The following is a 20,248-nucleotide window of genomic DNA, read 5'->3' as shown; positions in this document are numbered from 1 at the left end:
ATGGATTTCCAGCTGGGTGGAATTCAGTGGATTTGGGGTAAAATGAAGGGAAAAGGGTGGTGGTCACTCCTCCGGTCACCTGCCTGCTCGTCCTGCACGAGGACACCGCCACCGTCACGACAACGGAGACGGGATTTGAGTCAGAACTTCGGGAGCGGATGGAAAACATCACGAGATGAGCGGTGAGCAAAGAGTTTCCAGCAGCTCCATGGAAAAACAGGACAGAAAAAGGTCAGACATAGCTAAAAATAAAAGAATCCCCCAAATCCCACATCCCATCCTGTCCCTAATGGACCTCACGAGGTGTTTGGCTGGAGGATGTTGGAGCATCCCAAAAACCTGTCCCGTCACCAGGAGATTATTGGAGAGCCGGCCTGGAATCCACTCATTTCCCAAATTCCTCCCTGGCGTCTGTGGGGCCACATGAATTCCCGAGCTCCAGGTCTGGCTCCAGCCACGGAAATAGGCGTTTTCCATAAAAATAATTAGGCAAATTATCCCTGGCGGGGCAGAGGCGGAGCGAGGCCATGAGCAGCTCCAGGTGCCTGGGGCTCCGTGGCTCCGGAGGCCCGGGAACACACCAGCAGCATCCTGGGATAACGCAGCCGTGTCTGCCCTGCCGATCCCGACCCGGGTGAGTCTCCCTGGGATCCTGCAGATCCCGGTGGTCATTTTCCAGAATAGATTCCCTGGAAAGCTGAGAAAGGGGGATTTATGGCACTCAATTTCCTCGGGGATAAAGGTTTTACAGGGTAAAATCCTTCCCTCGCGCTGGCTTGTCTGTAATTCCGGAATTTCTAGGGATGTTCTGGAAAATTCCTCTTGTTCCAGCACTGGATTTAATGGGATTAAACCCCATCCTGCCAGGAGCTCCAGGATCCATTCCAAACAACTGGAAAAGGGAAAAACAACTGGAGAAGGGAAAAACAACTGGAGAAGGGAAGGGAGCCACTTGAAATTCATAAACCTGAAAACGTGAATCAAATCCATTGTTATCCCCCCCAAAAAAAGCTGGCAAATTGTTGGAATTGTTTGGCCGAGAGCAGATTTTAATGGGAAAAGCTGATTTGGGGAGTTTGAAGGGAAAGGCAAAAAAATGAGGAATTTTCCCCTGATTTTTCGTGGGATTGGGTGTGAAATTTTTCCTTTTTCTTGCAGCTCTCCGTCGCAGGGAGATGAATTCCCAGTGTCCGCCCTGTTCCTGCCTGGAAGAGGCAGCCCAGAGCCATCCTTGTGCCGTGGTGGCCCCGGAGCAGAATTCCCAGGCGGATCCCTGCCCATGCCAGGACGTTTGTCCCTCCTGTCCCTGTGACCCCCCCCAGGTCTCCCTCGGGGTCACCTCTCCATCCCTCCCCGTGGACTCCGGGCCCTGCGCGGATCCCGTGAAAATGCCGAGCTCAGCTGAGGAGCCCTTCACCTTTGAGACCCCCGGGATGTGTGTGATGACGTTCCCCGCTGCAGAAATCCATCCTGACCGTGGAGCTGTGTCCCCCTGACACCGCTGGGACCTTCTCGCTGCCCCAGGAGGAGCTCGGAGTCGCCAAAACTGCCGCGACCGGCCTGGACAACCTGGAAAAGCTCTGCCAGGAGCTCCCGGTCGCCGAGCCCTGCACCCTTGAGGTGCTGGAGTTGGGCGCGAACGAGCCCTGCCAGGCCCAGGGCATGATCCTGGGGGATCCCTGCACGTCCCAAAGCCGGATTTCCGCGGATTCCTGCGCGTCCCAAAGCGGGATTTCCACGGATCCCTGCGCGTGCCAAAGCGAGATTTCCACGGATCCCTGCGTGTCCCAATCCCAGGGACTTGGGGACGCCGGAGATGCCAAGGACACCAAATCCCAAACGTCCCCACGGAGCCCGTTCCGCCTCAACTCCTGCACTTCCAGCATCGTGGAGCGCTGCCTTTCCCGCTGCCAGAGCTGGTTCCGGGGCAAGAAATAGGATTGGGATCAGTGGGATGAAGGAAGGGGGTCCCTGCCTGGCTCGGGTGAGTCTGAGCTTCCCAGGAGTTACAAAAAGAGAGGAAATTGCTTCATGTGAGATTTAAAAAAAAAAAAAAAAAAACAAGAAGCTGCTTTTCAATCATCTCTTAATTACTGTCTCAGTTTGATTGCCCAACGAAAAGCGCAATAAATAATGGGAAAATGATCCAAGTGGGAATTGCAGCCAGGGTCCTGTTTTGTCACCTGCCGCCTTTTTGCTTCCCACAGACAAACGAGGAGGTTCAGAGCCCGCCTTAATTCATTTATGGTTTTGCCTTTGCATTTTTAATCCTCTTTCTTAATAGCTTCCCCCATTAAAATTGTGGGAATATTGAGGAAAGCAGATTTTCCTCGGAAATAAAACCCAAGGAGCTCCTTCCCCAGAGATGAGAATTTTTTTTAGGGAATTCTCGGCTGGATCTGAGTTTGGGGACCACCAGCAGCACCCCAGGGCTGGGGCTGCTCCCAGGTTTTTTTTTTTGGGAGCTGGAATCCAGCCTGTAATCCACGTTTTCCTGGGATGAATCCCCACCCCAGAGGCTCTTCCAGGCACGGAGAATTCCAGTTAAACCAGCATCTCCCAGTTTTCCAAAGGCTCAGAACCCCTCAGAACCCCCATGGGAGGTGGATTTTCCCTGGAGGCTTCGTTTGGGAGCTCCAAAATCCAGAACGAATGGAGAAGAAACTCCTGGGAATGTTTGGGAAGTGCCAGAGCCTGTCCCAGCTCCCGTCCCGGTGTCACCAGCCAGAAATGGCACTGGAAACCCGGGAAGGCCACTGGGAGAACTGGTCAGGCCAGGATTCCAGTGTCCAGCAGGGGAGAGCCGCTCCCTCCTCCCTGCCCCAGCAGCTTCATCCAGGGCCATCCCGGTTTCCATGGAATTAGGAGAGATTCCAGCTTTTTTCTGAACCGCAGTGATACATTTGCTTCTAAATTAAAAAAAAAATAATAATAATAATCATCAGGATTTAAAAGGAAGAGCGTGGAATCATTAATTTTTGGGAAAGATGGAAGGAATTCCAGCTGGGGAATTGGGTGAAAACATTCTGAGGAACTGGGTGAAAGCATCTAGAAAAACAGAGTAAAACATCCCAAGGAATGGGATGAAAATATCCTGAAAAATTAGATTAAAGCATCCCTAGGAATTGGGTGAAAACACCCCAAAAAATGGGACTAAAACATCCCAAAAAATGGGACTAAAACATCCCAAGGAATGGGATGACAATACCCTGAAAAATGAGATTAAAACATCCTGAGGAATTGGGTGAAAACATCCCAAAAATGGGATTAAAACATCCCTAGGAATGGTAAAATGAGCAAAAGGGAGCACGGAAAAATCCCGCCCTCTCCAGGAGGATCGGAAAAGGGAACAGGAAAATCCAAAATATTCCTGAGTTTGGGGCTCGGAAGGCACAGAAAGGGTTTAATTAATTTCTCCTTAATTATCATTAATTATCGTTGGATTTATTAAAAGTGTCTCAAAGCAAGGGAAGGATCTGGGATGTGAATCCCTGATTTGAATTGTGGGATTATTCAAATCCGGAGAATTCGGGGGGAGCCCTGGAATCCAATTATCCCGGCAGGAATAATCGTAATATCCTCATTAACATGGAAAAAAAAAGCAGGATTAGGGGAATTTCTGACACTTCTTAACGTCAGCGGGGATTAGGGACAGCGGGAAGAGCTCAGGAAAAGGAAGGATTTGATTCCAATTATTTAATCACAGAGATGTGGGGATGGAAATCCCTGCGGAATGGGAAGGTTCAGGAATCTGCTTCGGGACGAGGCAAAAAGAGGGAGAAAAGGCTGGAATTTGGGACGAATTTCCGCAGCTCTCAGCAGAGGAAGAGGGAAGGAAATGGAGAAAAACGGCAAAGGAATGTTGGGAAGGGGATAATGTGGGGGAAAAAGCTGGGAAAACATGGATAAAACCAGTAATAATATGCATGAAAACTTCAAAAACATGGTTAGAAGCTGCAATAATAAATGAAATAAAAACTAAACTAAAATAAAACATATATAAAATATAAAAATATTTAAAGTCCACCTTCCTGAGCCATTATGGGGACTCCCAGTTCTCCCAGTGGCTCCCAGCCCGGCAGTGGGAGCAGCGCGAGGAATTCCAGCCCTTTTTCCCCTCCGCGTGCCTCAGTTTCCCCGCGTGCCCCCGTCCCAAATCCGCGCGCGGGACATTCCAGGGGATCCCAGTCCCGCTCCCGGAGCCACTTGGTGGCACTGTAGGAGAAGATTTCGCCGCTTGCTGCCGGATCCAGGAGAATTCCAGGATCATCCAGGGAAAGAGCCCCAGGATCGCCGAGTCCAAGCTGTGTCCGATCCCCCCTTGGTCATCCTGAGGAATCTCCAGGAATTCCTGGGGCACCACCAGGGGTGGCCACTCCAACCCTCCCTGAGCCCCTTCCAAGGCCTGGCCGCCCTTTCCAGGAGGGATTTTCCCAAATTTCCCACCCTGAGCCTCCCCTGGCACAGCTCGAGGCCGTTGTTTCTTGTCCTGCCCCATTCCCTGGGATCAGATCCCAGATCCCCCCTGGCAGATCCCAAATCCCCCCTGGATCCCCCTTTTCTCCAGCCCGAGCTCCCCCATCTCCCTCAGGACTCTCCATTCCCTTTTCCAGCTGCTCCAGCCCCGTTCCCACCCCTGGCCCCGCTCCAGCCCCCCGGACCAGCCCCAGTTCCCATCCCAACATCCTCATTCCTCTGCCTTTGTTTCCCCTCCCTCCCCACCCCTCTCACCAAACCCGTTCTGAGCCCCGGGCGTGGCTCCGGCACCGCCTGAACCCCAACCCCGGCGGGGTAAAAATAACCAAAATCAGCAAATTAACCAAAATAACCTTTCCTGCCCAATTCCTGCCCAGTTCCTGTCAGAGGTGTCCGTGGGAGGGGCTGGCTGTGGAGGACTGGGAATTAATTCTGAAGAAAATCCTCATTAATGAGAAAAAAGCAAATAAGGATGGAGGAATTGGGTGAGGGGCACTTCAGGGGTGTCTCCTCTGGAATTCCCAGGCCGGAATCCCAGTCTATAAATCCAATAAAAGATGGATTCCCTGTGAGGATTGGATGGGATATCCGGAATTCCGAACCCTCCCCTGGCACGTCCACAGCTGAGATCCCCCAGAACTCACCCCGAAATCCCACCCCTTTGGGCCCGAGCCGGGGAATTCTGACAGCGGCGCGCGGAACCCCAAATCCCTGTGGGGTGGGGGTGGTTTCTGGTTTGGGATTTCTGATTCAGAGCTGAGGCCGCCGTGGGATTTGGGGCCGTCTCGGAGGTGACGTCGGAGGTGGCACCGAGGGCTCCGTGTCCTGCGTGTCACCGACCTCAGACGAGGCGTGGGGACCTCGATGGCGCTGATTGGGGACAAGTGACAGATGGGGACGGGGACAAACAGGATGAGGAGTCCTGGTGCCCCAGGCCGGAATGAGCCCTGCTGACCTCATCCCACCGCTCACCCACATCCCGGCTGGAAAAGTGTCCCAGGACACCCTGAACCCAGATGGCACAACTTCCACTGTGCCAGGTGGATCCAGCCTGGCCCTGGACACTTCCAGGGATGGGGAATCCATGGAAGCACCTAGGCCAGTGAAGGATTGATCCCTAAAACCCCATCCAAACCAGCCCACGGAATTCTGGAATGGTTTGGGATGGGAAGGAGCCTTAAATCCCAAAAAATCCCACCCCAGTTCCGTGGGCAGGGATCTTCTCCTATCCCAGATGTTCCAACCTGGCCTTGGGCACTTCCAGGGATGGGAAATCCATGGAATAACCTGGGACCTTCACAGGGAACAATTCCTCCCGAAAATCCCAGCCAAATTCTCCCTCTGTCTCCCTGACCCCATTCCCCGTGTCCTGTCCCTGCAGTTCCTGAGGAAAAGTCCCTCTCCACCTTCCCTGGAGCCCCTGCAGATCCTGGAGGGGCTCTGGGGTCCCCACAGGCTCAACATTCCCAACATTCCCAACTTTCCCAGCCTGGATCTGCTTCATGGCCTCCTCTGGACTCGCTCCAACAATTCCACGTCCCTTTTATGTTGGGGACACCAGAACCTGGCACAGAATTCCCAGTGGGATCCCACCAGAGCCGAGCAGAGGGGGAGAAGCCCCTTCCTCACCCTCCTGCCCAAATTCCTTCAGATCCAGCCCAAGGGATGGGGTGGATTCTGCTCATGGTGGGTCAGGAAAAGCATTTTTGGGGAAAACCCAGCAGGAAAAGGAGTTCAACACTCCCTGGACATGCCTGGAGCCTCAAGAAAAGCATTTTTGGGGAAAACCCAGCAGGCAAAGGAGTTCAACACTCCCAGGACGTGCCTGGAGCCTCAGGAAAAGCATTTTTGGGGAAAACCCAGCAGGCAAAGGAGTTCAACACTCCCAGGACGTGCCTGGAGCCTCGTTGCCTCATCCCAGAAATCACCAAATCCCAGGAAAGCGCTCCCGAGGCCAGGGAACTTTTCCAAGGCAGATTCCCGAGGCTCCCGCGCGGCCCCAGCCCCTGGGGTGGGGATTCCAGACAGTTACAGGCCACCAAACCCCTCCTCATTTGCATAATCACCCCAAAATCCACCCCAAAATTACAGCGTCCCAAGGGTGTCATTATCGCCCAGGCGGGGCCTAATTTGCACACGGGCAATTTAATCCAGAAAAAAAAAAAGCCCAAAAATGAACGTTGGGGACAAATCCCTGGGCTGAGTGTCCCCGAGGTTATTAATTAACCAGCGTTAATTAATTGGGCTCCTACACCCAGGGTGAGCCACGGGCGAGGCTGCGGGACGAGTTCCTGCTCCGAGGTGGCCCCCGTGATGTCCCCGTCACCTCGTCCCCCTCCAAACCCCAAATCCAGGCTCTGGAATTTTCCAGATTTCCTCCAAGTGCCGGGAGAGTTCCTGGGGAATAAAGGAAGAGTTAATTAATTTGCCGTTCAATGATTAAATTAAAAAATAAGGAGATTGTGAGGTAATTACAACCTGAGGGCAGCCGGAGGAAATTCAGAATTAATCGACCTCTCAGCAGAGGTTTTTGCTTTTATTTTTAATTAAAATTGAGTCAAGATGAAATTAAAATCATCCAATTAATATTAGAAGTTTTATCGTGATTTTTCTCAATGAAAAGTTATCAACTGATTTCATTTTCCTTGTTCAAAAACCCATTTTAAAGTTCATTTAATCATTTAAAAATGGTTGTGGTTGGTTTATTTTTTTTATTGGATAATATGGCCAAATACTCATTAATGAGAAGTAAAAATAAGAATAAAACTCTACAAGGGTGTCCCACGAGCCAAAATCTGGAGAATTTGGGGAATCTCACCAGGTTTTGGGGCTGAAATCTTCTTCCCTTTTCGTGATCCACACCTCAATGACCTCAGGCCTGAAATTCCAAAGGAAATGCACAAGAAAGAGACAAAAATCCCCTCGGGAACTGTGGGACCAGTTGTGTGGGTCATAAAGATTTTGATTTCCCCTGATCTGCTCATCCTGAGCTCTGTTGCCATCAACATTAAACGTTCTTTTAAATTAATTTAATTAATTTAATTAATTTAATTTAAATATTAATTAATATTTTCATGTGGTTTTGCAGGCGTTAAAGACATAAACTCCCACCCATAACACAAATATTTACATTAAAATCCACCCTCCTCCATTTACACACTGGAGACCTTCCAGATTTCCCCAAAAAATCCGAAACGCCACCATAAAAGGATTTTACAGCCAGGATTTTCCAGGATTAGGCGGAACCAGCCTGAAGAGCCGCTGCTATTTCGGGGTGAAAATGATAGGGAAGGGTTGATAAAGCCAAATAACCCGTTTGGGACTGGGCTTGGCCCAGGATGAATCAGGACAACGTCCACGAAGGGTGGCTCCTCTCCAACCTCTACGGGGACCCTATAAAAGCAGCCCCGTCCTCCCCTCGCTCCGCACGGCTTCCCAGGAATCCCACTCGATCCCGCTGGTGACTTGGGTGAGTGGCTCCCTCGGGAATACTCCCTTTGCCGGGAATATTCCCTTTCTTGGGAATTTTGGTGTTTCTCCGGGATTCATGGTGGACGGGAGAGTCGCTCCCGGCATTTTTTGGGTGCATCAAGGGGTTTCTCCCTGTTGGAATTGTTGGGTTGGGTTGTCCTTGAGGGAAGGGAACATGGGAGAAGTTTGGGGGCTTCCTTGGGTGTGGGGCCAGCTCCCAGCTGGAGCTGGAGCCCATTGGAGAAGTGGCCCCTTCTCCATGGAAATTCCGGCGTTTCCATGGGGCAGGGAGTGCTCGTGTGCCCGGGCACGTTCTGGAGGCGGGAATCGGGCACGGCGCAACTCCCCGGGATCAGATCGGGCACAGAGGCTCCCGATAGGAGGCTTGGGGATCCCACAAGGGAGGAAGGAGGGAAGGAGGAGGCTTCGGAGGTTTCCAGACGCAGCTTTTGAGGTCTCTGCCCCAGATCTTGTCTTGGGTTGGGTTAAAGCTCCTCTCACCAGGATCATGGGGATGGATCCTGGAAACACCAGGAGGTCCTGGAATGAGGCCAAGGAGATGTTCCAAGGGCTGGGGGGAGGTTGGGAGAGCTGGAGGAGTTCACCTGGAGTGGAGAAGCCCCTTGGAGACCTTAGACCTCCCTGGAGAGCAGAGGGGTTGGATTGGGTGATCTTTAGGGTCCATTCCAAGGAAATATTCCACGGGATAACCGCACGGGGCAGGATCTGGGGGCAACTCTTGAGTCAGCACCGCCAGGCCCCTCCCTGCCACCGCATCCCCGTCACCATTCCCGCTCCAACGTCACCCAAACGCGTCAGTGGCGAAGCCAGAGGCCACTCCCCATCCCACTAAAACCCCGGAATGTGTTCCCAGCGGGGAACGCGGAGCTGGGAATTCTCCTCCCTCTTCCCAAGGGGATCCCCCAGCCCTTGGTCTGCTCCCGCCCCTTGCAGGCTCGCTCGGATCCGCAGGATGTCCCCGTTCTTGGACAGCATCACCACCATCGTCGGCGTCTTCCAGCAGCACGCCCGGGGAGATGGGGACGGCTCCGCGCTCAGCCGCAGGAGGATGAGGGAGCTTATCCAGAGGGAATTCGCAGATTCCTTGGTGGTGAGCGCTGCGGGGAAGGGCTGGGATGGGGGAATGGCAAAATCCTCTCTGGAAAGGGAACGGGGAGGGTTCCACCAAAGGTTGGGTTCCTTTGTGCCGGGGAAGGGAATGGAGAACCCTGAGGGAGCTGGGAGGGCTCAGAGAAAAGGGGGACCAAGGGGGAATTTCAGGGAATGAATTCCCACAACTGGTGCTGAGCCCTAAAAGTGGAATTATCAGAGATGGAAGGATAATTCCTGTGACTCTTCCCGTTTTTGCATTTCTCCCTCAAGGAGCAGGAAGACAAAAATCCCCTTTTTCCACCCCTCGTGTTTTTTCCCTGCAGAAGCCACACGACCCTCAGACCATCGAGAAGATCCTGCAGTTCCTGGAGTGGGATGGGGATGGGGACATCGATTTTAACGAGTTCCTCCTCCTGGTGTTCCGGGTGGCCAAGTGCTGCTTCTGGTTCCAGCCAAGGGCCCCATTCCTGGTGCAGAGGACAAAGCTGCCGAGTGGGGGAAAATCCCTCCGGGAGCCGGAATTCAGGAGCAGAGGGAGCTCCCGGCAGCTCCAGGAGGAGGAGGAGGAGGAACGAGAAACCTGGGAGAGGAATCGTGAAGTTGAGCTGCAAGGAGACCTCAGGGTTGGGGAGGTGGAAATCTCGGAGGAAACGAGGAGGGATCAGCAGGAACGTCGCAGGAGGAGCGGGAAGGACGCGGAACCATGCAGGGAGCTGATCCCTGGGGAATACCGGGAACGGAGCCAGGAGCCGTGCGAGCGGCGGGACAGCCGGAGACGGCGGCAGCCCCCGGAGCCGGACAGACGAGAGGGAGAGAGGAGAGACCGGGAGGGGCTCCAGGAGGAAGAACCAGCAGACGTGAGGACGGGCAGGCAACGCCGAGAACCCCAACCACGGCCGGACCGGTGGAGCTGCCGGGAGCCAGGGCGTGATGAAAGAACCCAGCGGCCACGAGGAGCAGATGGGGAAGGTGACAATTGGCCACAGGAACCCGAATTGCTCCAGGAAGAGAGGAGCCGCCACCGCCGGCGTGAGCTGGAACAAAGAGAGCTGGAAGGAAGAAGCTGCCGGGCGGCTGAGCTGGAATGTCCGGAGTCCAGGCGGCCACATCAGTCGTACCTGGAGGAACCGTTAGAGATTGACCTCGGGGAACGTGGGAGAGCAGAGCCAGAGGAACGCGGCTACGGACAGAGAACAAAGCGGGAACAGGAGCTGGAATCTGCAGAAAGGGAAAGGGAGATCCGGGAGGAGCAGGAGAGGGAAGAAAGAGATGATCCCAGAAGAAAAGGAAGAATGAGAGACAGGAGGGTGGATCGGGAACAGGAGCTGGAGGTGGAGGTATCTGAGCAACGGTCACGGGAAAGGGAGGAAGAAGTGGCCAGAGTGGGACAGAGAGAGACACGGGAGAGACGAGAGCGTGAAATTCGTGACCTTGATGATGGAAGGAGACAATCAGTGAGGTACGAGAGGGAGAGAGAGAGCTCAGTGGTAGCAGCAGAAGCCGATGTTAAAGTGCGCCGTGAGATCCAGGAACGGGAACCACGAGAGGAGCTGAGAAGGAGAGAACGTCCCACTGAGGGTGAAGACAGAAGAATTTGCCCCAGAAGAGACAGGGAAGAGCCCCTGAGGGAGAGGAGAATCGACCATGAACGGGAGCTGGAGGTGGAGGTGTCTGAGCAACAGTCACGGGAAAGGGAGGAAGAAGTGGCCAGAGTCAGACAGAGAGAGACACGGGAGAGACGAGAGCGTGAAATTCGTGACCTTGATGATGGAAGGAGACAATCAGTGAGGTACGAGAGGGAGAGAGAGACCTCAGTGGCAGCAGCAGAAGCCGATGTCAAAGTGCGCCGTGAGATCCGGGAACGAGGCGAGGAGCTGAGACGGGGAGAACGTCCCTGTGAGTGTGAGGAGGAAGCAGAGCCAGAGAGGAGAATTACTCGAGTCAGAGAGAGGGAAGGGACCCTGAGGGAGAGGAGAATCGACCGTGAACAGGAGCTGGAGGTGGAGGTATCTGAGCAACGGTCACGGGAAAGGGAGGAAGAAGTGGCCAGAGTGGGACAGAGAGAGACACGGGAGAGACGAGAGCGTGAAATTCGTGACCTTGATGATGGAAGGAGACAATCAGTGAGGTACGAGAGGGAGAGAGAGATCTCAGTGGCAGCAGCAGAAGCCGATGTCAAAGTGCGCCGTGAGATCCGGGAACGAGGCGAGGAGCTGAGAAGGAGAGAACGTCCCCGTGAGGGTGAAGACAGAAGAATTTGCCCCAGAAGAGACAGGGAAGAGCCCCTGAGGGAGAGGAGAATCGACCGTGAACGGGAGCTAGAGGTGGAGGTGTTTGAGCACCAAATACGCGAAAGGGACGAAGAAGTGGCCGCCAGAAACCTGAGAGCAACACGGGAGAGACGAGAGCGTGAAATTCGTGAGGCTGAAGATGATGCAAGGAGAGAACAAGCAGTGTATGGCAGGAGAAGAGAGATCTCAGTGGCAGCAGCAGAAGCCGATGTCAAAGTGCGCCGTGAGATCCGGGAACGAGGCGAGGAGCTGAGAAGGAGAGAACGTCCCACTGAGGGTGAAGACAGAAGAATTTGCCCCAGAAGAGACAGGGAAGAGCCCCTGAGGGAGAGGAGAATCGACCGTGAACGGGAGCTGGAGGTGGAGGTGTCTGAGCAACAGTCACGGGAAAGGGAGGAAGAAGTGGCCAGAGTCAGACAGAGAGAGACACGGGAGAGACAAGAGCGTGAAATTCGTGACCTTGATGATGGAAGGAGACAATCAGTGAGGTACGAGAGGGAGAGAGAGATCTCAGTGGCAGCAGCAGAAGCCGACGTCAAAGTGCGCCGTGAGATCCGGGAACGAGGCGAGGAGCTGAGACGGGGAGAACGTCCCTGTGAGTGTGAGGAGGAAGCAGAGCCAGAGAGGAGAATTACCCGAGTCAGAGAGAGGGAAGGGACCCTGAGGGAGAGGAGAATCGACCGTGAACGGGAGCTGGAGGTGGAGGTATCTGAGCAACAGTCACGGGAAAGGGAGGAAGAAGTGGCCAGAGTGGGACAGAGAGAGACACGGGAGAGACGAGAGCGTGAAATTCGTGACCTTGATGATGGAAGGAGACAGAGAGAATCAGTGAGGTATGAGAGGGAGAGAGAGACCTCAGTGGCAGCAGCAGAAGCCGACGTCAAAGTGCGCCGTGAGATCCGGGAACGAGGTGAGGAGCTGAGACGGGGAGAACGTCCCTGTGAGCGTGAGGAGGAAGCAGAGCCAGAGAGGAGAATTACCCGAGTCAGAGAGAGGGAAGGGACCCTGAGGGAGAGGAGAATCGACCGTGAACGGGAGCTGGAGGTGGAGGTATCTGAGCAACGGTCACGGGAAAGGGAGGAAGAAGTGGCCAGAGTGGGACAGAGAGAGACACGGGAGAGACGAGAGCGTGAAATTCGTGACCTTGAGGATGGAAGGAGACAATCAGTGAGGTACGAGAGGGAGAGAGAGACCTCAGTGGTAGCAGCAGAAGCCGACGTCAAAGTGCGCCGTGAGATCCGGGAACGAGGTGAGGAGCTGAGAAGGAGAGAACGTCCCACTGAGGGTGAAGACAGAAGAATTTGCCCCAGAAGAGACAGGGAAGAGCCCCTGAGGGAGAGGAGAATCAACCGTGAACGGGAGCTAGAGGTGGAGGTGTTTGAGCACCAAATACGCGAAAGGGACGAAGAAGTGGCCGCCAGAAACCTGAGAGCAACACGAGAGAGACGAGAGCGTGAAATTCGTGAGGCTGAAGATGATGCAAGGAGAGAACAAGCAGTGTATGGCAGGAGAAGAGAGATCTCAGTGGCAGCAGCAGAAGCCGACGTCAAAGTGCGCCGTGAGATCCGGGAACGAGGCGAGGAGCTGAGAAGGAGAGAACGTCCCACTGAGGGTGAAGACAGAAGAATTTGCCCCAGAAGAGACAGGGAAGAGCCCCTGAGGGAGAGGAGAATCGACCGTGAACGGGAGCTGGAGGTGGAGGTGTCTGAGCAACAGTCACGGGAAAGGGAGGAAGAAGTGGCCAGAGTCAGACAGAGAGAGACACGGGAGAGACGAGAGCGTGAAATTCGTGACCTTGATGATGGAAGGAGACAATCAGTGAGGTACGAGAGGGAGAGAGAGATCTCAGTGGTAGCAGCAGAAGCCGACGTCAAAGTGCGCCGTGAGATCCGGGAACGAGGCGAGGAGCTGAGAAGGAGAGAACGTCCCACTGAGGGTGAAGACAGAAGAATTTGCCCCAGAAGAGACAGGGAAGAGCCCCCGAGGGAGAGGAGAATCGACCGTGAACGGGAGCTGGAGGTGGAGGTGTCTGAGCAACGGTCACGGGAAAGGGAGGAAGAAGTGGCCAGAGTCGGACAGAGAGAGACACGAGAGAGACGAGAGCGTGAAATTCGTGACCTTGATGATGGAAGGAGACAATCAGTGAGGTACGAGAGGGAGAGAGAGACCTCAGTGGCAGCAGCAGAAGCCGACGTCAAAGTGCGCTGTGAGATCCAGGAACGAGATGAGGAGCTGAGACGGAGAGAACGTCCCCGTGAGGGTGAAGACAGAAGAATTTGCACCAGAAGAGACAGGGAAGAGCCCCTGAGGGAGAGGAGAATCGACCGTGAACGGGAGCTGGAGGTGGAGGTGTCTGAGCAACAGTCACGGGAAAGGGAGGAAGAAGTGGCCAGAGTCAGACAGAGAGAGACACGGGAGAGACGAGAGCGTGAAATTCGTGACCTTGATGATGGAAGGAGACAGAGACAATCAGTGAGGTACGAGAGGGAGAGAGAGACCTCAGTGGTAGCAGCAGAAGCCGACGTCAAAGGGCGCCGTGAGATCCGGGATCGAGGTGAGGAGCTGAGAAGGAGAGAACGTCCCCGTGAGGGTGAAGACAGAAGAATTTGCCCCAGAAGAGACAGAGAAGAGCCCCTGAGGGAGAGGAGAATCGACCGTGAACGGGAGCTGGAGGTGGAGGTGTCTGAGCAACGGTCACGGGAAAGGGAGGAAGAAGTGGCCAGAGTCGGACAGAGAGAGACACGGGAGAGACGAGAGCGTGAAATTCGTGACCTTGATGATGGAAGGAGACAATCAGTGAGGTACGAGAGGGAGAGAGAGACCTCAGTGGCAGCAGCAGAAGCCGACGTCAAAGTGCGCCGTGAGATCCGGGAACGAGGTGAGGAGCTGAGACGGGGAGAACGTCCCTGTGAGCGTGAGGAGGAAGCAGAGCCAGAGAGGAGAATTACCCGAGTCAGAGAGAGGGAAGGGACCCTGAGGGAGAGGAGAATCGACCGTGAACGGGAGCTGGAGGTGGAGGTATCTGAGCAACGGTCACGGGAAAGGGAGGAAGAAGTGGCCAGAGTCGGACAGAGAGAGACACGGGAGAGACGAGAGCGTGAAATTCGTGACCTTGATGATGGAAGGAGACAATCAGTGAGGTACGAGAGGGAGAGAGAGATCTCAGTGGCAGCAGCAGAAGCCGATGTCAAAGTGCGCCGTGAGATCCGGGAACGAGGTGAGGAGCTGAGACGGGGAGAACGTCCCTGTGAGCGTGAGGAGGAAGCAGAGCCAGAGAGGAGAATTACCCGAGTCAGAGAGAGGGAAGGGACCCTGAGGGAGAGGAGAATCGATCAGGAACTGGAGCTGGAGTTGGAGGCCTCTGAGCGCTGCAGCCGCCGGACACCGGGCAGGGAGGCAGAAGTGACCATTACTGACCAGCGGGAGGCACGTGAGGAGATCAGGATGGAGGTGCTGGAGGAAGAAGAGGAGGAGGAGCTGGAGCAGGGCCGGTGCCGGTACCAGACCCTGGACGTGGACACCGGCGATCTCTGCCCCCCGGGACAGGAGGTGCCCGTCAGTGACCTCAGGGTCCGATACCTCCCCGCTGACCCCGACGTCCGGCCCGAGGTCCGGCTGCTCCCCGAGCCCTTGGAGCCTCAGACCGTCGCCTACTTGGTGCACGTGATCCAGAACCTGGAGGACCCCAAGGCCGCCACTTACGAGATCGTGTGCCACCAGCCCGGCCAGCGGGGCCGGCCCGTGTGCGTCCGGACCTGCTCCGTGTCCCCGCGGCCACCAAGTGACCGCAGGGGCCACCCCGAGGCGCTGCCATCCGAATGCCAGGAAAACCCCGGGGGTCTGGATGAGCCCCGGGAAAAATCCGGAAAAGAGGTGAAGGACGGAGCACTCCGGGATTCCACTGAGCCGGAGGCTGTGAAAGGCGAGTGGGCAAAATCCAAGGAGATCCGGAGGCGCCCTGAGATCCCTGAGGTGGAGCAGGGTCAGCCCCAGGGTGAGACACCCCAGAAGGTCCCGCGGGAGCCCGGATCTGGCTGCCAGCAGAGAGAGCGTGAGGACAGCGAGGCCAAGAGCTGCATCCCCCCGGAATGTCGGGATCCGGAGCGGAGAGACCCCGGAGAGAGCTGCAGAGAGGGAATCCAGGAGGGTGAGGAGGCTCCTGAGGAGGAAGGCATCAAGAGGAGCCCCCGGGAATCCGGCAATTCCCAGGTTTCTCGGGAAGGTGGCACCAAGCAGGGCCAGGAGGCCTCGCAGGAGACCCCGAGCCGCCCCAGGGAAGAATCCAAGACATCCTGATGAGAATCTGCCTCTTTCTGGAGCCTCTCCAGGTCCTTTTGAGGGTCACTTCTGCCCCCATTGCCAGCTTGGGATGTGGTGGCCCAGCAGCGATGGACTCAAAGGGATCCCGGGGTGTCCAGTGGGGTTTGGGGGCGTTTCCCTGGAATGAATCCTCAGCAGGAAGCAAGATCCCCCCAGATCCGGGGTTTCCGCCTCCCTGCCGGGTGTGTCCCTCGATATTTAATCACTTTTTCTGCTCTAATTGGAGTCCTTGGGTCCCTCTGTCCTCTTTTGCACCCTGGGGTGTCACTTCAGGTCCCCCCAGCTCCAGGGCTGGGGCTGCTCTTGGCTTCTGCCGTGAAACTCCAAAAAAAAATCCTGATTTTGGGGCCTGGAAATCCTCGAGGCTGGAAAAAAAAAAATCACCTTTTTAGCCTCGATTCCAGCAGAATTCCAGCTCCAGGCCCTGGGGTTTGGAGTTCACAGGGTGCTGGTGGTGGGTGGGGGATTCTCCTTCTTCTCCTTTCCTTTTCCTTCCTTTTTATTGCATGGAAAATGGGAATAAACGGCTGATTCCTGCAGCGGCTCCGAGCGTCACCTTCCAGAGGGCTGGGAGGGGGCCCAGTGGGGATCAGGCATTCCCAGTTCAGGTCACACGTTCCCAGTTGGGATCAGGCGTTCCCAGTTGGGATCAGGCATTCCCAGTTGGGATCAGGCATTCCCTGTTCGGATCAGATATTCCCAGTTCAGGTCAGACATTCCCAGTGGGGATCAGGCATTCCCTGTTCGGGTCAGACGTTCCCTGTTCAGGTCACATGTTCCCAGCTGGGATCAGGCATTCCCAGTTCAGGTCAGACATTCCCAGTTCAGCCCCCAAACTCCCCCTAATCCCAAATCCCACCCACTCCCCATCCCCATTCCCATTCCCATTCCCATTCCCACTCCCACATTCCGCTCCAGGCCGGAGCCAGGAGCTCTCCCAAGGCTCCATCCCCACGCTGTCCCCGAGTGACAGGGGCAGGGACACGGTGAGGGGACAGGGACAGGGACAGGGACAGGAATGGGGACAGGGACAGGGACAGGGACAGGGACAGGGACAGGATTGGGGACAGGGACAGGGACAGGGATGGGAACGAGGATGGGGACAGGACAGGGACAGGGATGGGGACAGGGACAGGGATGGGGACAGGGATGAGGACAGGGACATGAACAGGGACAGGGATAGGGACAGGAACAGGGACAGGGATGGGAACGAGGATGGGGACAGGACAGGGACAGGGATGGGGACAGGACAGGGACAGGGATGGGACAGGGACAGGGACACGGTGAGGGGACAGTGACAGGACAGGGATAGGAACGGGGATGGGGACAGGACAGGGACAGGACAGGGAGAGGGACGGGGACACGGTGAGGGGACAGGGACAGGGATAGGACAGGGACAGGGACGGGGACAGGAAGAGGAACAGGGACAGTGCCAATGACACTTGGTGACAGTGACAGTGACAGGGCCAGGGGCAGTGACACAGCTCGGTGACAATGCCAGGGGCAGGAACAGGAACAGGGACACTGGCAGGGCTCGGTGACAATGCCAGGACACTGGCAGGGCTCGGTGGCAATGCCAGGGACAGTGACAATGCCAGGACACTGGCAGGGCTCGGTGGCAATGCCAGGGACAGTGCCAGCCGTGCGGCCGCACAGATGGCGGCGTCTCCATTCCGCAGCCTCCGGGAACGGGAACATCCCAATCCCCGGGATCGGCCCTGGTACCGGGATCGGGCCCGGCGCCGGGAAATGTCACCTCCTCCCCACCCCGATGTCACCCGTGGGGTTCTGAGGGGCAGGGAAAACCCAAAGGGAGATCCCAGCTCGGGATCCCAAATTCCCTTTGGGAAAGGTCGACTGGGGGAAAATCCCAATATTCGGGAAAAATGGGAGTTTAGGGGCAGGAAATTGAGGAGAAAAGGAAAAATCTCCAGTCCCGGAGGAATTCCCAAGATCCCAAAACTCATCCTGGTCCCTGGTTTTTAACCCCTCTCTGCTCCAGACACCCCCAGAGATTTTTGGGATTTTCCCCTTTTTTTCCTGTTCCAGGCTCTCCCAGAAGATTTTTGGGAATTTTTCCCTTTTTTCTGCTCCAGCCTGCCCCTGAATATTTACAGATTTTCCCTTTTCCTGCTCTAGGCTCTCCCGGAAGATTTTTGAGGAATTTTTCCCCCAATATCCCCGTTAAGATTTTTGGGATTTTCTCCCACTCCCACGCCCGAGGACGACTCCAGGGATATCCCAAGGAGCTAAACCGGGATGGAGCAGGATTTGGGAATGCCCGCACAGCCCCGGAGCCGGGCCGGGCACATTCCAGAGGCGCGGGAGGAGCCGCGGTTGCCGCTGGAAACGGGAATTGCCCAACGCGCCCGGCGCTGACTCAGCCCGGGCGGGGCTCCCGAACTTTCCCCGAGCTTTTTTCCCGATCCTACAAACTCCAGAGCGGAGCGGAGCCGCCGCCTGTCCCAGCCATGGTGAGGGATTCCCGGGAATTTGGGAGGGGAAATGGATCCGGAGTGAGGGAAAAGGAGGTTTTCCCGCAAAACGCCCCAAAGTCGGAGCGGGACGGAGGCAGGGATGGTCCCAAGGGATGGGATTTCCAGGGAAAAGGGAAAAGGGAGCGGCAGGTGTGGGAGAGGTGGTTCCAGAGGGGGAAGGGGAGGGGAAAGGAGATTTTCGCACAAAACGCCCCAAAATTGGAGGGTGGGGGGAAGATAGGGCGGGTCCCAAGGGGGAGGGGAGAAACGGAAAAACAGGGAAAAAACAGGGGGAAAAACAGGGAGAAACGGAAAAACAGGGAAAAAACAGGGGGAAACAGTGAAAAAACAGGGGGAAAACGGGAAAAATGAGCGGAAAATGTTGGGGGGGGGCGGGGCAGCGGGGGGGAAACCGGGGCAGAAACCGGGTGGAAAATGGGGAAAAGCAGAGAAAAACAGGAAAAAATGAGAAAACCGGGGAGAATGGATGGAAAACAGGGGGGAAAAAACGGGGTGGGGTGGGGGGAAATGGGGGGAAAACGGGATTATCTCCCAGAAATGCGCCTCAGGGAAGGCCGGATCCAGCCCGGCCCTTCCCACTCCCCGCCGGATCCGCCGCCTCCCCGGGGGATTTTCCAGGAGCCGCTCCCGCTCCGCGCCCTTCCCGCTGCGCCAAGGAGCGAAATCCTGGGAAAAATGCGGCGGAACGGGTCCGGCTAAGCCCTTCCCAATCCCCAAAAAACCGGGATACTCCTCCAGCCCTTCCCGATCCCCAAAATACCGGGATATTCCTCCAGCCCTTCCCTCATCCCCAGAAAACTGGGATTGCTCCTGGAACACCTGGAAGGGGTAGAGGGAGCCTTTCCCTGCTCCCAAAAGAACCCCAGGATTTCTCCCTGGAACACCTGAAATGGGCACAGGAGGCGCTTCCCTGCTCCCCAGACATTCGGGATTGCTCCTTGGCACGCCTGGAATGGGCACAGGAGGATCCTCCAGCCTCTCCCTCATCCCAGAAAAAAGCAGGATTATTCTTGGAATGGGCAGAGGGGGCCTTTCCCTGTTCCCAAAAAAACTGGAATTGCTCCTGGAATGGGCGGGCACAGGGTGCCTCTCCCTGCTCCCAAAATCCCGGGATTGCCCTGGCACATTTGGAATGGGCACAGGGGTCCCTGTCCTCCCTTATCCCGAAATCCCGGGATTTGCCTGGCACACCTGGAATGGGCACAGGGGTCCCTGCCCTCCCTTATCCCGAAATCCCGGGATTTGCCTGGCACACCTGGAATGGGCACAGGGTCCCTGCCCTCCCCTGACCCCCAATCCCGGGATTTGCCTCCCCAGCCCACAGAGACGGAGCGCTGCATCGAGTCGCTGCTGGCCGTGTTCCAGCGCTACGCCGGCCGCGAGGGCAGCTCCGTCACCCTCTCCAAGCGGGAATTCCGCGCCTTCATGGACACCGAGCTGGCCGCCTTCACCAAGGTCCGGGAGTGTGGGGTGGGGGCGTGGGATCCACGGGATTGGGATGGGATGGGATGGGATGGGATGGGATGGGATGGGATGGGATGGGATAGATGGGATGGGATGGGATGATCTGGAGGCCCCAGCCCTGGGGATGCGCTGGGATGGGATCTGGAGCGGACTGAGGGATTGTGGGAACATCGCTGACCACGGCCACTCAAGGATTTTCCATCCCAAACCATCCCAGGATTCCCTGAGCTCCCAGCCCTGCCTGGGCAGGGAATTCCCCCTCACCCCAGGCACCAAAATTCCCATTCTCCTCCAGAACCAGAAGGACCCGGGCGTGGTGGACAGGATGATGAAGAAGCTGGACATGAACAGCGACGGGCAGCTGGATTTCCAGGAATTCCTGAACCTCATCGGGGGAATCGCCGTGGCCTGCCACGACTCCCTGCTCCTCAAATCCCCCAACCCCTAAATCCAGAGGCGCCGGGCCTACCCTGGATCCCCCCGGAACGCCCCAGGGAATGCTGGAAGTGATGGAATGCCCCCATTCCCTTTCTCCCCCCCACTTTTTTATGGATAAATAAAAGGTTGAACACCCCGAGGGATTCCGGGATCAGCGAGGGAGGGAAGAATCCCAAA

The 20,248-nt window shown here is 56.0% G+C and overlaps 2 protein-coding genes across 2 annotated transcripts; both read left to right on the top strand.

The window, feature by feature from the left end:
* Positions 1-8,619: 8,619 nt before the first annotated feature.
* On the top strand, positions 8,620-15,961 carry LOC137463512 (trichohyalin-like). Its single transcript, XM_068174749.1, has 2 exons — positions 8,620-9,058; positions 9,384-15,961. Exons 1-2 carry the CDS (start codon positions 8,921-8,923, stop codon positions 15,645-15,647), a joined length of 6,402 nt encoding a protein of 2,133 aa, XP_068030850.1. The 5' UTR covers positions 8,620-8,920; the 3' UTR covers positions 15,648-15,961.
* Positions 15,962-19,429: 3,468 nt separating this feature from the next.
* Positions 19,430-20,208, top strand: S100A11 (S100 calcium binding protein A11). The gene is made up of 2 exons (XM_068174748.1): positions 19,430-19,624; positions 19,929-20,208. The coding sequence occupies exons 1-2, from the start codon at positions 19,430-19,432 to the stop codon at positions 20,079-20,081; spliced, it is 348 nt and encodes a 115-aa protein (XP_068030849.1). The 3' UTR covers positions 20,082-20,208.
* The last annotated feature ends 40 nt before the right edge of the window (positions 20,209-20,248 follow it).

The sequence above is a fragment of the Anomalospiza imberbis genome, chromosome 29, assembly GCF_031753505.1.
Source record: "Anomalospiza imberbis isolate Cuckoo-Finch-1a 21T00152 chromosome 29, ASM3175350v1, whole genome shotgun sequence".
In the NCBI taxonomy this organism is placed as follows: Eukaryota; Metazoa; Chordata; class Aves; order Passeriformes; family Viduidae; genus Anomalospiza; species Anomalospiza imberbis.
This window is presented reverse-complemented; position numbering and strand designations above follow the sequence as displayed.

Excerpts from the sequence above, each read along its gene's own strand:
- LOC137463512 (XM_068174749.1), top strand. The coding sequence starts at position 8,921 with ATGTCCCCGTTCTTGGACAGCATCACCACCATCGTCGGCGTCTTCCAG. Across the intron at positions 9,059-9,383 it reads AATTCGCAGATTCCTTGGTG|AAGCCACACGACCCTCAGAC; the intron begins GTGAGCGCTGCG and ends TTTTCCCTGCAG.
- S100A11 (XM_068174748.1), top strand. The coding sequence starts at position 19,430 with ATGGGCACAGGGTCCCTGCCCTCCCCTGACCCCCAATCCCGGGATTTG. Across the intron at positions 19,625-19,928 it reads AGCTGGCCGCCTTCACCAAG|AACCAGAAGGACCCGGGCGT; the intron begins GTCCGGGAGTGT and ends ATTCTCCTCCAG.